Source organism: Trifolium pratense, linkage group LG3 (genome assembly GCF_020283565.1).
Source record: "Trifolium pratense cultivar HEN17-A07 linkage group LG3, ARS_RC_1.1, whole genome shotgun sequence".
Classification (NCBI taxonomy): domain Eukaryota; kingdom Viridiplantae; phylum Streptophyta; class Magnoliopsida; order Fabales; family Fabaceae; genus Trifolium; species Trifolium pratense.
In genome coordinates, this window is record NC_060061.1 from 37367868 (window position 1) to 37389829 (window position 21962).

Genomic DNA, 21962 nt, shown 5'->3' on the forward strand with positions numbered 1-21962 from the left:
AAATAAAATAATTTGTGTAACACTTAAAATTAGCAATTAGTTCATTAGGTATGAACGTTATATACATATATATTCAAAATAATTACACACAAATAAAAGACAACTAATTATCAATCTGCGCTACTAATTTTTTTAATGAAATTGGATAATGTGGTGCTATATTTGTTTTGAGGTCTTGCATTTAAATACCCTTGACTCTCTAACACTCGTTTAACATCTAATTTTCTCTCGATCAACCTCTTCTCACCACATCATTGAAAAACAATCTAAAAGTATATGAAAAATGATCTTCTATCACACACAAGTAAGTCTTATTTTTTGGTCTAGAGTAGATTGTCTCCAATTAAATTATCTCCAAGTGCATTTGAAGACTCACATTACTCTCCCTCGTGTCAAAATGAAAATCCACAGGAGGAAATTCTTTCTCTTTCTTGGTCATACATTTTCTACTATGATAAAAATTTACCTATATCATGGTAATAAATATATATATATATATATATATATATATATATATATATATATATATATATATATATATAAGTTTACCACATTAATCATAAAAAAAATGCCCTTGCAATGCAAAGGAAGATTATTAGAGGAAGGTGACATATTTATTATCTACCAATAATGTTGTGACTTGTGATTGTGAGACTGAGATGGGATGGGATAGAGATAGAGAGAATAGGCACGTGATTTGTGTGCTGAATATTGGAGATGAAAATTTTCCAAAAATATCTAGTAGCGGGCCACTTTATTTGCCTAAGACCACATATATTTACGTACTATAATTTTTTTATTTAAGACCACATATATAAATCTTCGCTACATACACATGATCTGTTTGGTAAAAATAAGCTATAAGCTAGCTGACAACTGATAAGCTAGCTAATAGCTGAAAAGCTAGCTTATAGCTGATAGCTGAAAAGCTAGCTTATTGAAATTAAAGTGTTTGGTAAAATTAGCTTTTAAAGTGGTTATTAAATATAAAATTACATAATTGATAGTAGGTAGTTTATTTTTTAGGGTGGGTAGTTATTAAATTAAAGGGTAAAAATGGAATAAAGTGTAAAAAAACTATAAGGTATAAGCTCAAATGCTACTTGAAATAGCATATGAAAAAAAGCTATAAGCTAGTACAAAAAGCTTGTTACCAAACACCTCTAATTTTTTGAAACAAGCTTATAAGCTCATATAATAAGCTATAAGCTAGCTTATTTGTGTTACCAAACAGAGCCATAGTACTGTAAAAAAAATTTTAATCACCGGTATCCGATTCATTCAACCATTTAATCTAATTCGAAAATCAATTATTGCATTAAATGCTTTCAATCCTCTCAAAATCGCAGTTACGAATGATTGAACCGTGATCCTCCGTATCAAGTTCACTCTACATGTTATAATTTAAAACATTAATTATCATGATATGAATTACTGTAATTCATAAAATCAGAGAGTCAATATAAATTTAAGGTATTAATTCATACTCCTTCTGACCTTATTTATAAGCAAAAGTTGTTTTTTTAAATTCATTAAAAAGTCAATGTATCTAGCCTATATTTAAGCTAGCTACATTAGTTGTTCAATGAATCTAAAAAGTAACTTTTGCTTATAAATGAGGCCGAAGGGAGTAAAATCAGAGAGTCAAAATACATTTAAGGTCAAGGCATAAATCTTTAGTAAAAATACATTTAAGGTATTAATTTATAAAATCGGAGAGTCAAAATACATTTTAAGGTCGGGGCATAAATCTTTAGTCAAAATACATATAAGGTATTAATTCATAAAATCAAAAAGTCAAAATACATATTTAAGGTGAAAGGCATAAATCTTTAGTCAAAAAGAAAAAAGAAAAGATAAAAGCATAAATCTATTGCCAAAACCAAATTTGCCATAATATTTACAATATTTTTAATATAAATTGCCAAAAACATATTGATTGATTACCATTTGTAGTACAAACTCCCCCTACTCCTTACACTATATAAAGACACGATGGTCAATACAAATTCTGCAGCATTCATTAATAAACATTTTCAGTTTTGTGTGTATAAAAAACATATATTTTTTCATGAGATTTAATTTTTAAAATTCCACCTTGTGAAAAAAAACTAGAGTTTAATTGCGAGAGTTGTTCGTCTTTAGTACCTTAAGTACATAGCGAGAGATAATTTTCATTGGAGAAAATTCTCATGGATTCAAACATAAGTTTTTCAGGTACTCTTTATTCAATTTTTTCTTCCTCATTCTTTATTATTGAATATTTAATTTTTGAAATAAGATAGAATACTATTTTAATATTTTTTTTTATATTATATCTTTTTTCAGGGGGATCATATCCATGCAGTGGTTCATAGGATTAAGTTTTACAAATTCAAAAAAGAGATAGGGATGGCAACGTGCGTCCATGGGTGCGGGTTTGACACTTACCAAACCCACACTCAAAATCATCACCCAAACCCAAACTCAAACCCAAAGACTGTTCGGGTGGCAAAACAACACTCACGCCCACACCCATTGGGTTCGGGTTTTTCCCACCCAAACCCGTAGCACATTTGAAAATAATTTACAAATTTAAGAAATTAAATTCCAACATACACTTTGAATTAAATTATAACTAAAATTAAGGTCTTCCAAGAAAATTCAAACATAGACTTTCAAGAAATTACTTCATAGACTTTCAAGAAATTAAATTACAACTAAAATTTAAGGTCTTCCAAGAAAATTGAGGGAGACTATGGGGGTAATTAGGTAATTATAAAATATTTCTGGTGGGTGTATGGGTTTCGGGTGTGGGTTTGACTGATACTAAACCCACACCCATATTATCGGGTGTCACCCAAACTCAAACCCAGTCAAATCGGGTTTCGCCCGTTGACTTGGGTTTGTGTTCGGGTGGGTCTCTCGGGTTTGGTTTTTTTTGCCATCCCTTAAAAGAGATTAAGGAGGGTAATGTATACTCCGTAGCTAATTTTAGTGTTGTCTCAAATATTTATTAAATATAATTTTTCATTTGATATTTATTAAACATATTCATACTTATTTATTTTAAACATGTTCATTGGATATATTTTTAAATGATAATATATTTTTTTTTTACCATAATATTGGTACAAAGTTTCGACCACCATTAGTGATGACTAATATTTGTCGGAGAACTTGTGGAGCAGATAAGGTGGGTTCTTTTCTCCCAACCATATGAAGTAAATTTGGTTAGGAGAGAAAAACCTATCTTGTATGCTCCATAGGTTCCTTGAGAGAGATTAATCGCCATTAATGATAGTAGAAACTTCATACCAATATTATTGTAATTAAAAAAATGAAAAAACTAATATTAAAATGTTTTTCTTAAAAATAATTTATTCAATTCAATCGATTTAACCTACATTTAATATCACGATGAGAATAAAAGAAATTCATCATAAATTTGCAAAAATAATCGCGGTAATTATGACTTATCCATCGTAATAACAAACATCGATTTAATTGGATAAAAAAAAAAAACTTTAGGCAGACAAACATGCCGCGTAAGTCGTCTTTTATTACACTTCGGATTAGATTATGATTTTTACAAGAGCCATCTTCCAGGCGCCACATAAAAAATCTAATCTAACAATAAAAAATCTATAATCCCCAGTTTAAAAGCACAATAATAGATTATTCCGTAAAAGTGCTTTTTGATAAGACAACAACCAACCAACCAACGTACACGAAACAAATTAACCCTTTAACTTGGATGAGAAAGAACAAAGAAACTTAGCCAAATCCATTCCACCTTGGCTTTTTTTCCACTGAGGGGTAATCTCGTAATGTTAGTCTTCAATTTTTTCAAGGAAGAAAAAATGAAGAACCTCTATTATTAATATGTTTCCAGCAAAAAAATCATCTTATCATAAATTCAATTCAGGTATCTTAGATCTCATTTTTATTTTCCATCTTCTAGGGTTTTGTTTTGTTTATTTATTGTTTTAATTATTATTTCTTGCAGGTTTTATTTTCCGTTGAATTTTAATTGTAATCCTTTGGCATTGAGTGATTTTTCATCTCTGAAGTGATTGGAATTGTATGAACTTGTGCTTCAAGTCTTCAATTTCAACAATGGTGTATCCAGGTTCAATGCAATTTTCTCCTGATGTTAGGCTCAAAAGTAATTATAATGGACCTCGAAGTTTTCAGCATCATGTATGTGCTAATATTTTAATTTTGATTTTGAGCTATTTTTCTGTTTCTGTATAGTTTAAATTTAAATTAAGAATGCTGAGTTTGATTTTCATTTGACAGAATCCGGCGCGTGTTAGTCGGTTACATTTGGTCACCATGAATCTTTTACCGTGTACTTTGGTATGTCTTTCTGTGCAATTAGCTTTGGAAGTGTTTAGATTATTGGCTAGAGTTGGGTTAATGTTAATTGTGTTTATTTAGTGTGAAATCTGACGCTGAATTTTTTTGTTTTGGAATTAACAGAAGCGAGATTCTTTGGCACTTCATTTTTTGAGTGGAGTACATGTTCCAATAAGGCATGCGCCTTCCAGGTGCGGTGTTTTTGTATGTCGGTCTGCCATGCTACCGGGTGGAGGGAGTGGGACTGCCCTCATGAAATCTGCTAGTGTTTTTTTAACAAGGCCAGTCTCTCACTTTTTCTTGTCAATTGAGAAAAGTTTCAACAATTTAGCGTGTGTTTTTGTATATCTTTCTCATAATATTACATGTATATACTAATGGTTATGCCGTTAGTATTTTCTACTTGTGTTTTGAATTCATGTTAATGATTTACTGTAAAAACTCAATCAACTTCGGTTATTTCTCTTTTTGTTGTGTTGGCCAATAGCAAAACGAGCCAAATGATTAGTGGTAAGGTTGTTATGGCTTCCCTCCACTTATGTTATTCCTCCCAAAATATCGTCTTTCATTTACACTTTCTTCCTTTCTATTATCCTCTTCTTTGAATGTTAGATAACATTCAAAGAAGAGGAATGATAGAGAGAAAGTATTTGGAAATGGGAATTTTGGGAGGAATAACCGAAGCGGAAGGAAGCCAGAATAATCCTACCATTAACCATTTGGCTCTTTTTGCTGTTGATCAACACAATAAAAAAGATGAATAACCGAAAGTGATTAAGTTTTATGGTAAATTATTAACACAAATTCAAAAGACATGTAGAAAATATTAATGGCACAAGGTGAGCATTAGTATTGTATAGTATTATACATGTAATATCATGAGAAAGACAACAAACTTAAATTATATTGCATAAAAATGAAAGATGCACATCCAAACAAACACAATTTCATAGTGGGGAAAAAAGCCAAGAATCATAAAGCCATATACAAACATACACATTAAATCGTGGAAACTTTTCTAAATCAACCTCTTTTTTATTGTATTGATCAACGGCAAAACGAGCTAAATGATTAATGGTATGGTTGTTCTGCCTTCCGCCCACTGCAGTTATTCCTCCTGAAGTTTCATCTTCCGTTTCCAATTTCTTCCTCTCTATTATCACTTTTCTTTGAATGTTATAAAATTCTTTGTTATCGTAACAAAGAATTGTATCTAACATTCAAAGAAGAGGGATAACAGAGAGTAATAAATATGAAACGGAACATGAAACTTTTGGAGGAATGACTGAAGTGAAAGGAAGCCTGAACAACCTCACCACTAATCATTTGGCTCGTTTTGTTGTTGATCAACACAATAAGAAAATTGTCAAACTAAGTTGTATGGTTACTTTCTGCCAACCACATCCGGTTTCGGCATCTATTTATTGGCATGATCTATTTTGAAGTAATTTGCAAGACGATATTGCGATACATTTTATCTGTATCTCTGTTATTCGAGAAGGATGAGGACTAGTATCAGTTGGTGTTAAATTTGTATTTTCTTTGTTGCATCTCTTCCCTTTTTTAACCTATTATTCAATGCACAATCTACGGAAAAATAACTTTTAGATATATTCATGCAGGTCATATGACTCTTTACTTGGAAACCCTATTTTGCTTCGATTGATCCCAGCCCTTGGTATTATTGCCTTTGCTGTTTATGGTATTGAGCCACTCATTCGTCTCAGCAGGATTCTATTTCTTCAAGTAATTACCAACTTACCATTTTCATTTCTTCATTTCTTCCAAACCTGATTGAGTATTATATAATTAGCACCTTTACTAACCTGTGATTTGTTTTTCCAGAGGACGGATAGTAGTTGGAAGAAAAGTAGTTCGCGATATGTTATGACATCTTATTTTCAGCCATTATTATTGTGGACTGGGGCAATGCTCATATGCAGGTTTGTTTCTAATCCGTAAGTAAACCCCTCCTAAATCCTTGACAGTGTTGATTGATCATAGCAATGTTTGTTTCAGGGCATTAGATCCAATAGTCATGCCATCTCAAACTAGTCAGGCCGTGAAGCAACGACTGCTTAATTTTGTGAGATCTTTGTCAACAGTGATTTCATTTGCTTACTGTTTATCAAGGTATTGTATTTCTGGAAGAATCATGACCACCAGAATTGGAAAAATAATTTCATAAATGGGTTTTCTGTATTGATTTCATTTACTATTATCTTAATAACTATGAATCTAAGACATAGATATTCTCCCCTCCCAGCTATGTTGTATTTAGTTTGCATTGCTATTTCTTACTCTCTCCACTCCTAATCTTTGGTCGTTTAAAGCTGGATCACGCATGCTATGAAAAAGTAAATTTAGACAAGTATAGACCTTATTATCCTTAATTTATCTAGTAAAAGTAAAATTCTTTTAATGTTTGCTTTGCTTTTTTAAAGGGTACACATGGAAAAAACATATTTAACTGTATCATAGTTTTCAAAAACAACGAAAGTTTAGGAATAAAAGTAAAAAGCTTAAAAGACCAAAGATTATGGACGGAGGGAATAGTAGATATGATTTTCTGCTTTGTATCGATCTTGAAGAGATACAGCTTTATTCTTTTGAAGAAAAATTGTTTCTCTTTTTTAGTTTTAAATGTGTATCGGGTTCTGATTATGTTTAAGTTATAATGTTATATGGTTTATTTTTTGTTTTCAGCTTGATTCAACAAGCTCAAAAATTCTTTATGGATGCAAATGAATCAAGTGATGCAAGAAATGTATGTTTATGTTACATTTTCATTTACTGCTTTGTAGTTCGTCATTTTTCACTTGCTGTGTTTGTAGTCCTTTTCTTTCGAAGTACCGATGAACTAGTTATTTTTGTTGTTTAAATTCTTTTGGGTGAATATAAATGGATTTTTTTTTTTTTGTAATATCACTAGAAATTAATATTAGGATTAAAATAGGCGCCTAAGAATAAAAAATTGATTGTTAATATATTTATCGACATCTCATTTAAGCAAAATTGATTGACAGATGGGCCTTGATTTTGCTGGGAAGGCAATATACACCGCTGTATGGGTTGCTGCTGTGTCATTGTTCATGGAGTTGCTAGGTTTCTCCACACAGAAGTGGTTAACTGCTGGAGGTTTGGGCACAGTATTGCTTACTCTTGCCGGTCGTGAGGTACACTTCTTTTGTATTGTCTACTTTGTACTAGTATAGTTTGTTTAATCCCCATCTCTTGTATTTTGTGGATTGTTACCATAATTGTATCGGCCATTCTCAGTTCATACTTGTAAATTGTGATTGACCCAGATATTTACGAACTTTCTGTCAAGTATAATGATCCACACAACTCGGCCATTTGTATTGAATGAGTGGATTCAAACAAAGATTGAAGGATATGAGGTTTCCGGCACAGTTGAGGTTTGTATCTACTTTAAAGGAACTTTAACATATAAGGAGTATAATGTCTGTTCAATTTTTTATTATTTTAAATGGGTGGTCCCCATAATCATGTGACAAATAGAAGATCTATTATCATCGATAGTAGATCTTTTATTTCTCGCATAACTGTGGAGTTTACCATTCATGGATTTTCTTCTCTGCATTACTTCTGCGATGTTGTATTCAAATTTCATATTTTCTTCAGCACGTGGGCTGGTGGTCACCAACCATTATTAGAGGTGATGATCGTGAGGCAGTTCATATTCCTAATCACAAGTTCACTGTCAATGTTGTAAGAAATTTGACTCAGAAATCTCATTGGCGCATCAAGAGTTACATTTCTATTAGTCACTTGGATGTTAACAAAATTAATGTGAGCATTATTAGTTCTCATGCTTTAAACATTTGTTCAAGTAGTTTATGATGCTCATTTTTTAATGTGAAAACTGATGTTATCTCCATTCCATTTTTTTCATGCAGAGTATTGTAGCTGATATGCGCAAGGTTTTGGCTAAAAATCCTCAAGTGGAGCAGCAGAGATTGCACAGAAGAGTCTTTTTGGAAGACATCAATCCTGAAAATCAAGCTCTAAAGGTATATGTCTGCTCTGTTCAATAATTTTGCTTTACATATATGACAAATGTGACACCGTCTTTGGTTGGGTCTATTGTACATAATGATGGGAATATAGAATAGGTAGACCATAAAATTCAAGCAAAGTGAGTCAAATGAGAGTGTTTTGGGTGTTACCTATGATAAGTGAGTCCGACTAAGGCATAAGGGGGAACTATACGCCACATAGCTATAAAACCTATGGTGTATGGGACTGAATGTTGATGGTAAAGACAAGAGCCGTTTAAGAAAATACGCTCAATGTTTTAATGAGTGGCTCACACAACATAAGATAGGATTAGGAATGAATGCATTAGATAAAAAGTTGGGGGGACACCTTTTGTGAAAAAGATGGCTGAATCTCGTTTTATGTGATTTGGTCAATTAATTGGAGAAAACTTCTAAAAACTACAATAAGGGGAGTATATCAAACATATGGGAGTCCAATAGTTGGTATAGGGAGACCTAGAAAACTATAGGCCAAAGTGCCAAACCATTGAGAATATTATAGATTGGTTTGTCTCTATACACAATTTACGAGAACATTTTTGTTTGATCCAAGTAGTCGACTCAGCCTAGGAAAATGCTTTACTGTTGTTGTTGTTGTTGTTTACTTGTTTATCAATTTACCATATCTTACTAATGGTCCTTTCCATTGCAGATATTGATATCTTGTTTTGTGAAAACTTCACATTTTGAGGAGTACCTCTGTGTTAAGGTAAAATAATACATACCCAAGTCAATTGCAGTTTCTTATGGCATAATGCAATATGTTGACAATTTTTTATTTTTTATTTTTGCTAATTAATTAGATCCTGATTTTTTCGTAGATACCAGCATGTCATTAATTATAATAGAACCACTTCATTCTTATTTGCCACTGATATCTATCACTGATTTTGTCTTTGCTGTACTTGGACTTCAGTTTGTGGGATTTCGTGAAATTGATTGTTTTACATGATGCTTATTCTATGGATATTTGAGAATATTTGAACTTGTGAAATATAGAGCAGATCCTAATTTTAAAAAGGAAACGATTGAGAATCACTATAATAGGAGGGATTGACTAGATGCTATGATTTTAGTGATGACATTTCTACAGCTGTCCTAACCTAAATAATATAATAATACAGTAATTACATAACAAACAGTCGATAAATAACTGATTCGGAGACACGGCAGATTTGGTATTTTTGCTTTTACAGATGTAGATAAAGAAATTGTTAGCTTAATTTATATTATCATTTATTTGCCATCTTGATTTCCTGGAACTTTCATGTGCCCTCGTGGGGGTGAAAAAAGAATCTGGCCTCAAGTGTTTCTACATTTAAGATCATTATTATTTTAATATATGATCATTTGATTATGTTTTTCCTAATAAATATAAGTAGCCTAACTAAGGTGATTTACGTTTATTAAAACAGGAGGCGATCCTTTTGGATCTTCTCAGAGTTGTGAGTCATCATCGAGCCCGGTTAGCCACTCCCATCCGCACTGTTCAGAAAGTATACAGTGAGCCTGCCTCGGAAAATATTCCCTTTGGGGATAGCATTTTCACTCGATCTAGAGCAGCAGTAAATCGCCCATTCCTACTGATAGAACCACCATATAAAGTCAACGGTGAAGATAAAGTTAAGCCATCAACTCGTTCAACTCGTGCAAATGAGGAAAAAGATGCCAAGATTGTTGAAACTGCAGCATCTGATTCCAAAGGTGATGACAATTTGGCAGCAACAACAGCCTCTCCACCTGGTGTAAACTCCAAAGATAAATCCAAGTCAAGTTCTGATGCCCAAATCCAGAACACGGGTTCTGATAGTTCGGTGGAGAAGACCTCCAAAACCATGCAGCCTAAAAAAGAAAGGGCAGGGGATGTAGGAAAGGGTAGTTCGAATTCTGCATCTAAAAATCTTGCTCAAAGTGCTGTATCTGAAACTTCGCCCGTTACTTCCCATGAATCTGGCAGGGGAGAGACTGCTTCTGCTACTTCACCGTCAAAGCAAGATGAAGAGAAATCTTCAGTGCCACCATCATCATTACGGCCTCCCTTAGAAGAGAATATTCTTCTTGGGGTTGCACTTGAAGGCTCAAAACGAACTCTTCCAATTGAGGAAGAAATGAGTCCATCTCCTAACTTGGCCGAGTCACAAGAGTTTGCTGTCCAACGGAATGGGAATGGACCTCCTACTAACAAAGATAATGGTCCAATGTCTTCATTTCCAAATGCTAAGCAGAATGACTAGAATCACTAGATTGGTAGGTACTAGTAGTAGCTAAATAAGCATGAGTATAAGTTGACATTTTGGTTTATTCTTTAGGTTGAAGTTCTGCAAAAAATGATCCAGCTGTCTTTTTAAAGTTGGAATTATACTGTGTATTTCTCTTGCTGATTGCGCATATATGTACATAATTATCAATCATCAATTCATGATTTGTTGTATTATTGTATCTCATCGAGAACCTGTTTTCTCCTGAGTATGGGCCAAAAATGTTGTTTTAAATTATAAGTAATAAAGACAAGGAAAATTGCAGTTCTGTTTTCTGTATTATCATCTCATTTGGATTATTGTTGGCAGATAAATTGGAGCAGTGCAGTTTAATACTGTTACCAGCCTGTAATTTTCTTTAGCGAAATAGACGAAGGGAAAAGCAATATTGAAGTTGTTTATAATATTTTGACTTAATCAAACTTTTTATCTTTTTTCCAGTTTTGTGTGTAATTTTGGCCCTGATAGTTATTTTTTAGTTAATCAAATCTCATTGTTTAAAAATTCAGTAAACAATTACCAGTTTCTTTCCATCTAACATTATATATCTTTTATTGAGGTATTTACTATATACTCGAGACATGAAATATTTTTTTATTAGTGAGTTTTAAATTATAAGTATAATAAGAAGAGTGTTCAAAACAATTGATTCACTTTGTAATAATTGAAACTGAGAGATTATTTTTTCTTTTTGACGCAAAATATGAGAGATTGTTGTAGGTCAAAATTAAATCAAAAAAAAAAAATCAGAAGTTAAATCTAGGATAAACTAAAAGTACAACTAATCCTTGTCAACAAAAAAAAAAGTACAACTAATCCTGAAGATTTAGGAATAAATGCGACATAAAATCAATCCTTGTCCTATGTGCATTTCCATAAGCACTTTAGTGTTGTTCTTCAGTTGATATGTTTGTTTGTTTTTTTAATGGCATTCTTCAGTTGATATGTCTTTGTGGTTATAAGTTATAACAAACATTCAGAAAATTATGGATTTGGGGAAAATTTATGTTTTTCAAATGAACCGGAGATGCAAAAAATTAATCATATGTTGCAATATACATTTGAAAATTCAATTTTATCCCCTCGTCTCGCTTGCAACATACCTATCAGTTTTCAAATTGATGCAAACATGATTGATATTGTGTGGAGTATTGAGCCATGTTATAGTTCCATTCCATGTTTGTTTCGCCATCTAGATCCGCTCAAACGACTGTTCAACAATTTAGATAAACATACCCTTAATTGCAGGAATTCAAAAACCAACATAACACCACTGCGAGTAGAATTTGGGGGAGAAAAATTTAACTCCACTGTGAATAGAAATACTCAATATTATAGGATAGTTAACAATGACGATTTTTGTTACATCAAGTTGTTTTTAGAACTTGGTTTGTTTCTAAGGAGAGCTCTGTCAAAGAGGAACACTCTCCCACTCTCTGGCTATCTTACATCACGATACGAAACTATAGAAGCCCCATAAGTGCAGTGAAGCTAAAGATCAATTTACATCTGCCAAAACTTGTTTCAATCAAGCTCTGCACATGCAATCAGGGGCAGGATATGTATATATTGATTGCTTCTCCTTTCTTAATTTTATCTGCCCTTGTCGGTTCTTATGCCCATCAAGAACTGCACCCTGAAATTCTGACCACCCTATGCTCTTATTATGAAATAGCTGGCCCAAAAGTGCCATGTTTGGTCTGATAGTCTTCAGATTCATATAAGCACGGTGTGCCACCTGAAGATGCAAAAGATATTTGGTTTAAATGGTAAATTTTGGGAATTTACATTTCTTGCACGAATACATAACATATTGTCGTTCTGTTAAGACTCTTTTGTTTCTATAACAAGTAGGTATGCGATAAAACCGATCACAAGTGTTTAAGTTTCAAATATATTTAACAATGATTCTTACCAGTGCATTGTGCATATTGCCTGGAGAAGCAGAAATGAAGATGTCACTGTGCATGCTCACATAATAATCAACTGCAGCTAACAGTGATGCCTTTCCTTTAACCATGGCCAGTTTCTCTTCAGAGACTAGACTCTTCTTATCTTCCATAAAAGGAAATAACTCGCTTAAAGTTTCCAACCTAGCTTTTCCACCATAAACCTAAAGGCATAGAATCAATTCAGACTAAGTGCAAAATTAAAGCATAAAATGATAATGCACAAAGATGTCAAAATTTTATTAGGTTATTATCAGAAAATATTGTTATAGACATTGTAATGAATCTTTACTGCTACATAAACAAAAGCTATCCTGTCATGAGCTGCTAATAAACCTTGTGGGAAGCAAGATAAAGCCGTGTTCTGTTGTTGAACCCCAAAGCAGTTAGGAGCAATCCAATCTCTTCTGGAGTCAGTGGGCAACGCCCCTGAGTTCTCAACTCTTCATCGGTGAATTGGGAATTCAATACTCTTCCCTGCCAAAGCACCTGGCGGTATTTAGCTAGAGCAAGTTTCTCGGCTTTACCCCCACCAAAATCACAGGCTGAATGGGCAGCCATATCCTGCACATGTCAGTGATCATTATTAAACTAAAAAGATCCTTAGTTTTCTGAAATAACATAACTAGTCAATTATATAATTGGATTTTAAACAGAATTCAAGATGAAATGTACAGTTCCTTAAATTGCAGCTAATACAAAAAGTCTTTACAACTGAATCAGATTTTTTGTTATATAAGCATGTATATTAACCAGTACTCTACAACAGGAGGACAAATCATCATTCAAATTTCAATACATGCAATCATGCTAATACATTAACACACACCGAGGCAATACAAATATGTAGTTCCTTCAAGCTATAGTTACCCCCTGAAAGGTATTTAAAACAGGTTCAACATGTCTGTTATATAGAAGCATCAGTGTTTAGTAACTAGCTCCTCCACTACAGAAGCATAAATCATAAAATTATCATTCAAGCACGCGTGCAAGCAGAATTCCATAAACAAAAGTTCAAAAACTTTGGTCTAAATATAATTTGAACTGATTTTCTACTTCGAACAAATAGAGCAGTTAGTCTACCAACATGCAAATTGTAACTACATAGAAAACTACATTCAGCATATAATATTGAAATCACAATCCAATAACAATACTTTCCAAATGAAATTAGAATGACAAGTGACCCATAATTTTTTTAATCCTAGCGAAAATGCAAGTGAAGACAGTACTTTATCAAAACGCAGATGCAACACAACAAACTTCCCGCTTTGCTGTTTTCCAAGCTTATCAGTTTCCTCAAGCAAATAGTCTCTCTCTTCTGCCTGGTTGATAGTAGCATTGTAGCGAAGGCGCTGAACAATGATATTTCCTAATTCCTTGACATGTGGAACAAAGGTCAGTGCTTCAAAGTTGACCTTACAACGGAGACGCTGGATGTGTGATGGTAAGCCGTTGAATGTCAAGCGATGAGAGAACGGTGCAATGGCAGCAACACCATAACTGTATCAACGAGAAAATCTACAACATTTGAAAACAGGCATTTATGTAAATGATATGTTTCTAAAGGACGACACCGAGTGGCTTATGGCACTCAGCAAAGCATATTTAGAATTTTATATACACCAAAGAATAAATTACAGTGTGATGTCTATAAGAATGAAGGTGAGCCTTGGCACAATGGTTGGAGTTGCTGCCATGTCATTAGGAGGCCATGTGTCGGGTTGTAAAAACAGACTGGCTATAATAGATTCACAACTAGTCCAACCTTCCCTAAACTCTACCATGGCAGGCACTTAAATGCACTATATTTCTCCTTTTATTATATTTAAGGGTCCGATTGGTTCGAGGTAGATGGAGGGGAGGGGAGGAGGGTAATCTTGACAAAAAAATATTTCTGTTTATTAAATCATTTTTTCAAAAAAAAAAATAATGTTTTTTATTCTTGAAAAAAAGAAACAAAATTTAAAAACAAATTTTTTAAAAATGTTCCCTCACAATTTAAAATGTTCTATGAATTTAAAATATTCCTTTTGCCAATTTAAAACGTTTTTTAACCAATCAAATCTCTCTAATAATTGAGATTTTTTGTTTTTGTTTTTAATTTTTTTTTCAAGAATAAAAAACGTTCTTTTTTTTAAAAAGATTTAATAAAAATAAATCTTTTTTTGTCAAGATTACCCCCCTCCCCTCCCCTCCATCTAACTCGAACCAATCGGGCCCTAAAAGGAAAGTAAAGGGGAAGAAAACATTTCCTGAAACAAAAATTTGCACATAATTCAAACTATGTAAATTCCAACATTGGTTGCTATAGGAAAACTTTGCACATGTTCTTAGAAGAAACACACAAAAATCTTCTATCCTAGGTGTATCCTGAGTTACTAAATCACTTATCCCATGACAACTACTCAAGTGAATAAATCAATAAACTATGACAAGTGATAGTAGACAAAGAAAATAGGCATTTGTCAACAAAAAGTGTCTGCCAGCTCGGCAGTTCACCAAGAGTGCCCTAAGTCATAGTATTAGATGTGAAATACAAATGGGTGACAGGTGGCAACAGAGGCATGATCTTGTGCTGGAAACAGCTTTCTTTATATAACTTGTCACAACACTGGCATTATTGGTAAGAGAAATCTTCATTAAGTCTAGTGCATCATCGTCTTAATAGATTTCATAAGCTCACCTAATATTTATTCTTGAAATATCTCCTTATCTTTTTCCAATGGATAAGACAATAATTGATGGAAAATTGAGATATGTTATCCATGCCCAATATTTATCTGATCTGATTATGATATACCATGATTAATATCTAGAGCATCAAAACCTACAAATTGTATCATGGAAATTCATTCTAACAGCTAGCTGCAAAAGCTTCTAAATCAACACATTTTCTATATGGTGGCAAAACCCAGATGCATCTGGTGATTTGGGAGAAAAATGAAAGGTGGCAGAATTTGAGGTTAAGCTCTTTACATACCTCTGAAGTATTGGCAATACATTTTCTATATACCAGTCAGCAGTAGCATGAACTGGTGCTGTTTTAATTCTAGTTGCTCTTATGCCTGTGGCATAGTACTCTCTTGTGCTCCAAGAGTACTCACCAGGAAGCTCTTTCACTATAGATACTTCATCACGAAGAACATCAATGAAGTGATCCACGTCAAATATATCTTCAAATGAACTGCATAAACGTAACTCCACATAAATGGCTAGTATGAAAAATGGAGACACAAAGGTTGCAAAAATAGCCAAATCTAAATATACCTTGAATCTTGCCAAACAGGATTCACTTCAAAATGCGGGATCACCAAGGTTACATTCAGAATTTTAGCAACGGCAACAGCGTCACATATCTTTTAAATAGACAATGGGGGAGACTGATATTAGACGAGTGATCAACTATTAAGGCAATTTGCTTCTAACATGACAAATAGATGATAAATTACTAATGTATTTTTGTTTTTTAATAAACCATCAATTTAGTCCCCAAAGTATCATTGTCTCTTCAATTTTGTCACCTGAAGTATATAGGTATAATAAGTAATCTCTGGGCATCTCCAATAGTCTTTTTCATGGAACTTACTTTAAGTTTCATACACTACTAATGCTATGTTATATTTTTGCAACTCATAAACATTTTGCTTCAATGGTAAGAAAACATAAGGTCCATATATTAATGATGATAGAATATCGTATTGCAACTAAACATCAATGATCATACCGTACCTTATTTAAGCTACTTCTTCAAATTTTATGCTACCTACTTTGCCACGTAAAGTTACTCCAATGGAGAAAAAAAATATTGAACGGATTCATCCTTCTATGCAACCCACTAAGAGACTCTTATTAGAGATGCTCTAAAGTATATAAAATCCATGGATTTAGTCCCTACTATTAAGAATGTTAGCAACTAACATGACAACTTTTTATATACCTTAAGAACTAAATTGACGGATTTCATTACTTTTGGGACTGCTTATCATTTGTTATATACTTCAAAGACTAAATTGGAAAGTAATCATATATTTTGGAGACCAAGTTGATGGTTTATTAATTTTTTACCCTACTTTTCTTGAAACAAATTATACCCTTTCAACACAATCTCATTCCATTCGAGTTTGCCTTTGCTCCATTTATCTACCTCCATTTAATGACCATTTATGAGAGAAATAGACACAACTGTAGTGGAATCTATTTAAATAGGTGGCTCTACTAACGGGTTCTGCTAATCTTTCATTTGCGTCTATTTCTCTCATAAATGGACAATAAATGGAGGATAAATAAATGGTACAAAACCAAACTCATTTCATTTACATACCCCCATCTTCTGCTGATTCAATCCTCCATCAAGGAAAACTTGGATATAACCCCGAGATTTTTCAGGCAGCGCTGCAATAAAATCAAACGGAAAACAAATAAAAAAGCAAGAATCACTAACAAACAACACATTCATGAATTTCAATAGAAAAAATAAATCCAATTTACAAATTTGAACCCACATGGTGATTTTAGAGGCATGGTACAAGGTTTCCATCCTTGGAAAGCTAGTGGAGACCAGAGATTAGTTTGTACTTCAACAGACTGAAAATGAAATTACAAAAAAAAAAAAATGTAACAATAATAATAAGGGTCATGTCAACAGGTGCCTCGAACACTTGTTAAGCATGCTAAAAATGGAAATAAAACATCAAACTAATGTACTGTAAAAAAAATAGAATCTTTTACGTTTTCAATGCATTGAATGCAATGTAAAATTTCTTTTTTTACATTTTTAACAAGTGCCCCTACACACTTGTTAGCATTTTCCTAATAATAATAATAACAATAATTCAGAAATCTTGAAAAATTAATCATGAAAATAAAAAACATGTGAAATTAATTACAGTTTGGCGTTGCAGAGCATCCTCTAGCAATGTTACGTGTCTAGGTTTAGGAGCAATCCATTCCTGCAATCACAATCAATGGATTTCAACAGTTAATTAGGTCATCCGTAAATTAAAACGGAAATAGAGAAAACAGAGAGTGGAAAAAGAGGACTTACGGAGAACATAGAAGGAGAAGCACGACCGAGAGGTTGGAAGAGATTGGGAAAGAAAAACGGAAAGAGTGTGATGAAAACGCCGAGAAAAGCTGATTTTTGAGAGTGGGTTAGTTGGTTCAATGGATGAAGCTTCATTGTGGGAATAATCAGAGTTTCAGTGATGATGTTCCTTTTGCTTCAATAGATCCAAATCTCAACGACTTCGAATATTTGGAAAACTTTCATTCACATCTCATGTGGAATGTTAAAATCTACTCTTAAATTGCAAAATTCGTAAAATATGTTCCAAAATTTTCTAAATGTGAATAATTATCATGATACACGTTACCGAAGGATAATTGATTTTTTTTTTTTTTTTACAATGAAGGAATTGATTAATCAAAAGGCTAATTAACTAAAATTTAATTTGCATAAAAAAAATTTACATCTGGTAGTATTGGTTTGGGACCTGAGAATGTGTTCCTCCTTAAAATTTTAGATTTGATTCTCTCTGGTGATAATTTGAGTGGACTAATTTAACTTCTTAAAAAAAAATGCATAAAAAGAGAAGCGCGGAGAGAGAGGGAGAGAGTTAGAGATGGAAAGAGAGGAAGAATAGTTGCAACAATAACAACAACCTTCTGAAACATTCAAATTAGTTTAAGAGACGATAAGAGGACTTAGAGAGAAGGGGATAGGAAGAAGGAAAGAAAAAACATAAATAGAGGGGATAGAGGGTGATAGTTGCAGTTGCAGCAGCATATACAAAAGGTTATACTTGTTATTATTTCAAACTAGCCGGACACTCGTGCGTCTGCACGGGAGTCGTGGCGTTGTCACTTCTCACTTGGTAACATGAAATAATAATTTATTGGAAAGAAATTCAAAATATAAAAAAAATCAGAATGGATATAATATTTGGTAAAAAAAAAATAGAAAAAGAACAATGGTAAAATCATCACAAAAAAAACTCAGATATCCGTATTAGTATAATATAAATTTTGTTAAAAAAAATAATATAAATATAGATAATGGAGAAATCGTGAAAAAAATAGGCTACCTTATTAATTAATATATTAGTAAAAACATCGTCTTGTAAAAATAACCAAAAACTCATGTCTGTGTATTCAATATATGAGTATAAATATAGTCCCGTAAAAATTTTTAGAAAATAGGTAACCTTATTAATATGTTAGTGAAAATATAGGTCGCACAAAAATCATCAAAATAATTAGGTCACCGTATTAAATATTAAATATGAGTATAACCCGTAAAATTGTAAAAAAAAATAGACAACATAAAAAATAAGTTTCCATGTTAATATATGAGTATAAATATAGGTTCCACATATATTATAAAAGAACGTGCAAACTTATTAATATAAGTAAAAAACATAGGTCCCACAAAAATTACACAAAACATTAGGTCATTGTATTAACATATGAGTATAAATATAGATCTCACAAAAAATAGTAAAAAACTGGAAACTTTATTAATAAGAGTAAAAAAGCATATAGCCCTGCAGAAATCACACAAAAGATTAAATTCTTGTGTTAATATATGAGTACAAATATATGTCATGTAGAAATTATGAAAGAATTGACAACCTTATTAATATATTAATAAAAAACATAGGTCTCGTAAAAATCAACAAAATAATTAGGTCCCTGTATTAATATATGATCTACTATAACCCGTAAAATTATAAAAAATTAAACAATTTTATGAAAATATAAATCTTGTAGAAATTAAAAACAAAAAAAGTTCTGGTATTAATATATGAGTATAAATATATGTGCTACATAAATTATTAAAGAATAGGAAACCTTATTAATAAGAAGAAAAACATAGGTCTCTCAGAATTCACACAAAAGATAATGTCCTCGTATTAATATATGAGTATAACTCGTAAAATTAATAAAAATATATACAACTTTATTAATATATGAGTAAAAATATAAGGCCCGTAGATATAACCAAAAAAATTATGTTCCCATATTAATATGAATATAACCTGTAAATTATTAAAAAAAAAATAGACAACATAGTATATTAGTAAAACACAAGTTCCGTGAGACTAAATATAAATTCTGCATAATATATTGGTCAATCTATTTCAAAAGAATGATTAATGTATTGATGACAAGTTAATTTTTTGTTCCGGTAAAATAAAAGGTAATTTATTTCTCAAAAAATTAATTAGTCCTTATATCAACAACAAAATATCTTCTAAAAAAATGTCATTTATTTTTTAACTTTGTATTTAATTTTTTTTTAAACTAAAAGTATCATCCGCACAACCCTGCAGAGACCAATCCCCTCGAGATGACTGAGAATTCTTATTGTTTTAGTCTCAACATTTTTTCGGGAGTTTTTCAATTTTTCTCCCACCACATTCTGATATTAAATTAATTAAATATAGGACAAAACTTAGAAACGGTTCCATTTTTCTCCCACCATATTCTCATATTAAATTAATTAAATATAGCACAAAACTTAGAAACAGTTCCATAGGTACTGTTGATACTGTTTACCAATTAAAATGCGACATCTGAATTAATTTATTCGTCATTAATAATTTATTAAACTCCGTTAGTTCACCATTATCTAAAAATCTAAAAGTGAAACTGGGTTTTTAATTTACACTGTTGTTATCAACATTGATTGTATTATTGAAAGTGAAATCAACAACAACAGTATAAACATGACAATAACCCCCAACCATGGAGAGGCTTTGATGAAAGGCCAACAAACCGAAATCGTTTGAGTCCTCCCATTGATGAAGATATATATATATATATATATATATATATATATATATATATATATATATATATATATATATATATATATATATATATATATATATATATATATATATATATATATATATATATATACACACATATGTTGTTAAGCCATAAGTTGGGAAGGTGAAAAAGGAACGGGTGAATTGAAGGAAAGAGTAGTGGTGATGATCTCCATCGCTTTACTCTTCTCTTCCACTTGCTCGACGAAATTTGAATTGACAACGTGAATTTTATTAAAATTGAAATTAGTGATATGGAATAAATTAATCCATGTGTCATGTTTCAATCGGTCACAGTAAAAACCATCTCTATGGTTGTACAAAAAAAGCGGAAACATAAAATAAAAGGACAACTATTTTGTTTTAAGTAAGATTAAAATAAAAATATGTGTAACAAATACAAAAAAAGTGAGGTATTTGAATTTGGGTTACATACAAAAAATTGGATTTTTAGATAAAAAAAAAAATCGTGGAAGAAGTAACAAATAATGTGGAGTTTTGTGGTTACAATTGGCCATTTAACTCATATTGATTATATGTTGGTTCCAAAAATATATTAAATTAATTCATATATATGGCTTAGTGGTAAATGTAATAAGAAGTGTAACTAAAAGGTTAAGGGTTCGAAAATGAAAAAGGGGCAAATTGAGAATTTCTACAAACTTTATTTATCCTGTGTTCGAGTCGCGTATAAGTCAATTTTTCACTTCTTTTTTTCTTTCTAAGTTTCTTAGTACAAAAATAACCTAATTTGACACTTTCGACAAAACAGCGAATCAGTTGTTTTTGCGTGGCGTCGCCTCGCTGCCGCATTTGTTTGGTACCCCATTTTCACCATCGTCATCTACGGTATGTTTGTATTTCCGCCACTGTAGATTAATTTTACTATTCTAATTCAAATCATAATTTTATATATTTTTTGAAATGTAGCTTGGATCATCGGAAAACAGAAAGAGTTTTCGTTTATCATAAAGTTTGCTTTGGTTTTGGCTTTGGTATTGTTGGTGTCGCTATGTAGCAGGTTTATTGGTGTTCCCATGCCTTGGCTTCCGCTGGGTTGGGTGGTTTGGTGGCAATACACTTCACAATTGCCACCAATGAGGTAAGCCCCTTCTGTTTTTTTTTTTTGTGTTTGTATTGTATACTCTCTCCAGTCTTATATATAAGAAAAAGTTTAGTTTTTAGATTCATTAATGAATCTAAAAAATAAACTTTCTCTTATATATAGGACCGAATATAAGAACCGGAGGGAGTATTACTATTATGTTAAATGACTATTAGGATTAAATTATTTAGTAATATCGTTATTAAGATCTTATAATACTATTAGTTCAATAATTTAATTATTTAATCTTTATTTTTTGTTACTTTTTCTATAATTTCAAATCAAAGATTAAAGTGTTAAATTTATTTATAAATAAATTGTTAAATTAAATAGTTAATAATTAAATTAATGATATGTTTTTAAAAAAGTCCTTTAAAACATAAAACGCGAACTTTTGGGGAAAAAGGGGGACT

At 31.9% G+C, this 21962-nt stretch overlaps 2 protein-coding genes across 2 annotated transcripts; one reads left to right on the forward strand and one right to left on the reverse strand.

The window, feature by feature from the left end:
* Positions 1 to 3570: 3570 nt before the first annotated feature.
* On the forward strand, positions 3571 to 10928 carry LOC123913358 (mechanosensitive ion channel protein 3, chloroplastic-like). The gene is made up of 14 exons (XM_045964076.1): positions 3571 to 3907; positions 3989 to 4182; positions 4282 to 4341; positions 4465 to 4622; positions 5964 to 6087; positions 6187 to 6284; positions 6361 to 6474; positions 7048 to 7108; positions 7368 to 7517; positions 7650 to 7760; positions 7987 to 8154; positions 8262 to 8375; positions 9055 to 9111; positions 9818 to 10928. Exons 2-14 carry the CDS (start codon positions 4066 to 4068, stop codon positions 10634 to 10636), a joined length of 2151 nt encoding a protein of 716 aa, XP_045820032.1. The 5' UTR covers positions 3571 to 3907; positions 3989 to 4065; the 3' UTR covers positions 10637 to 10928.
* A 1017-nt stretch (positions 10929 to 11945) lies between these two features.
* Positions 11946 to 18392, reverse strand: LOC123913359 (O-fucosyltransferase 31). Its single transcript, XM_045964077.1, has 10 exons — positions 17657 to 18392; positions 17499 to 17561; positions 17115 to 17196; positions 16934 to 17004; positions 15880 to 15968; positions 15593 to 15796; positions 13842 to 14112; positions 12946 to 13173; positions 12576 to 12773; positions 11946 to 12398 (listed from the first exon to the last, which is right to left on the reverse strand). The coding sequence occupies exons 1-10, from the start codon at positions 17789 to 17791 to the stop codon at positions 12189 to 12191; spliced, it is 1551 nt and encodes a 516-aa protein (XP_045820033.1). The 5' UTR covers positions 17792 to 18392; the 3' UTR covers positions 11946 to 12188.
* Between the last annotated feature and the right edge of the window lie 3570 nt (positions 18393 to 21962).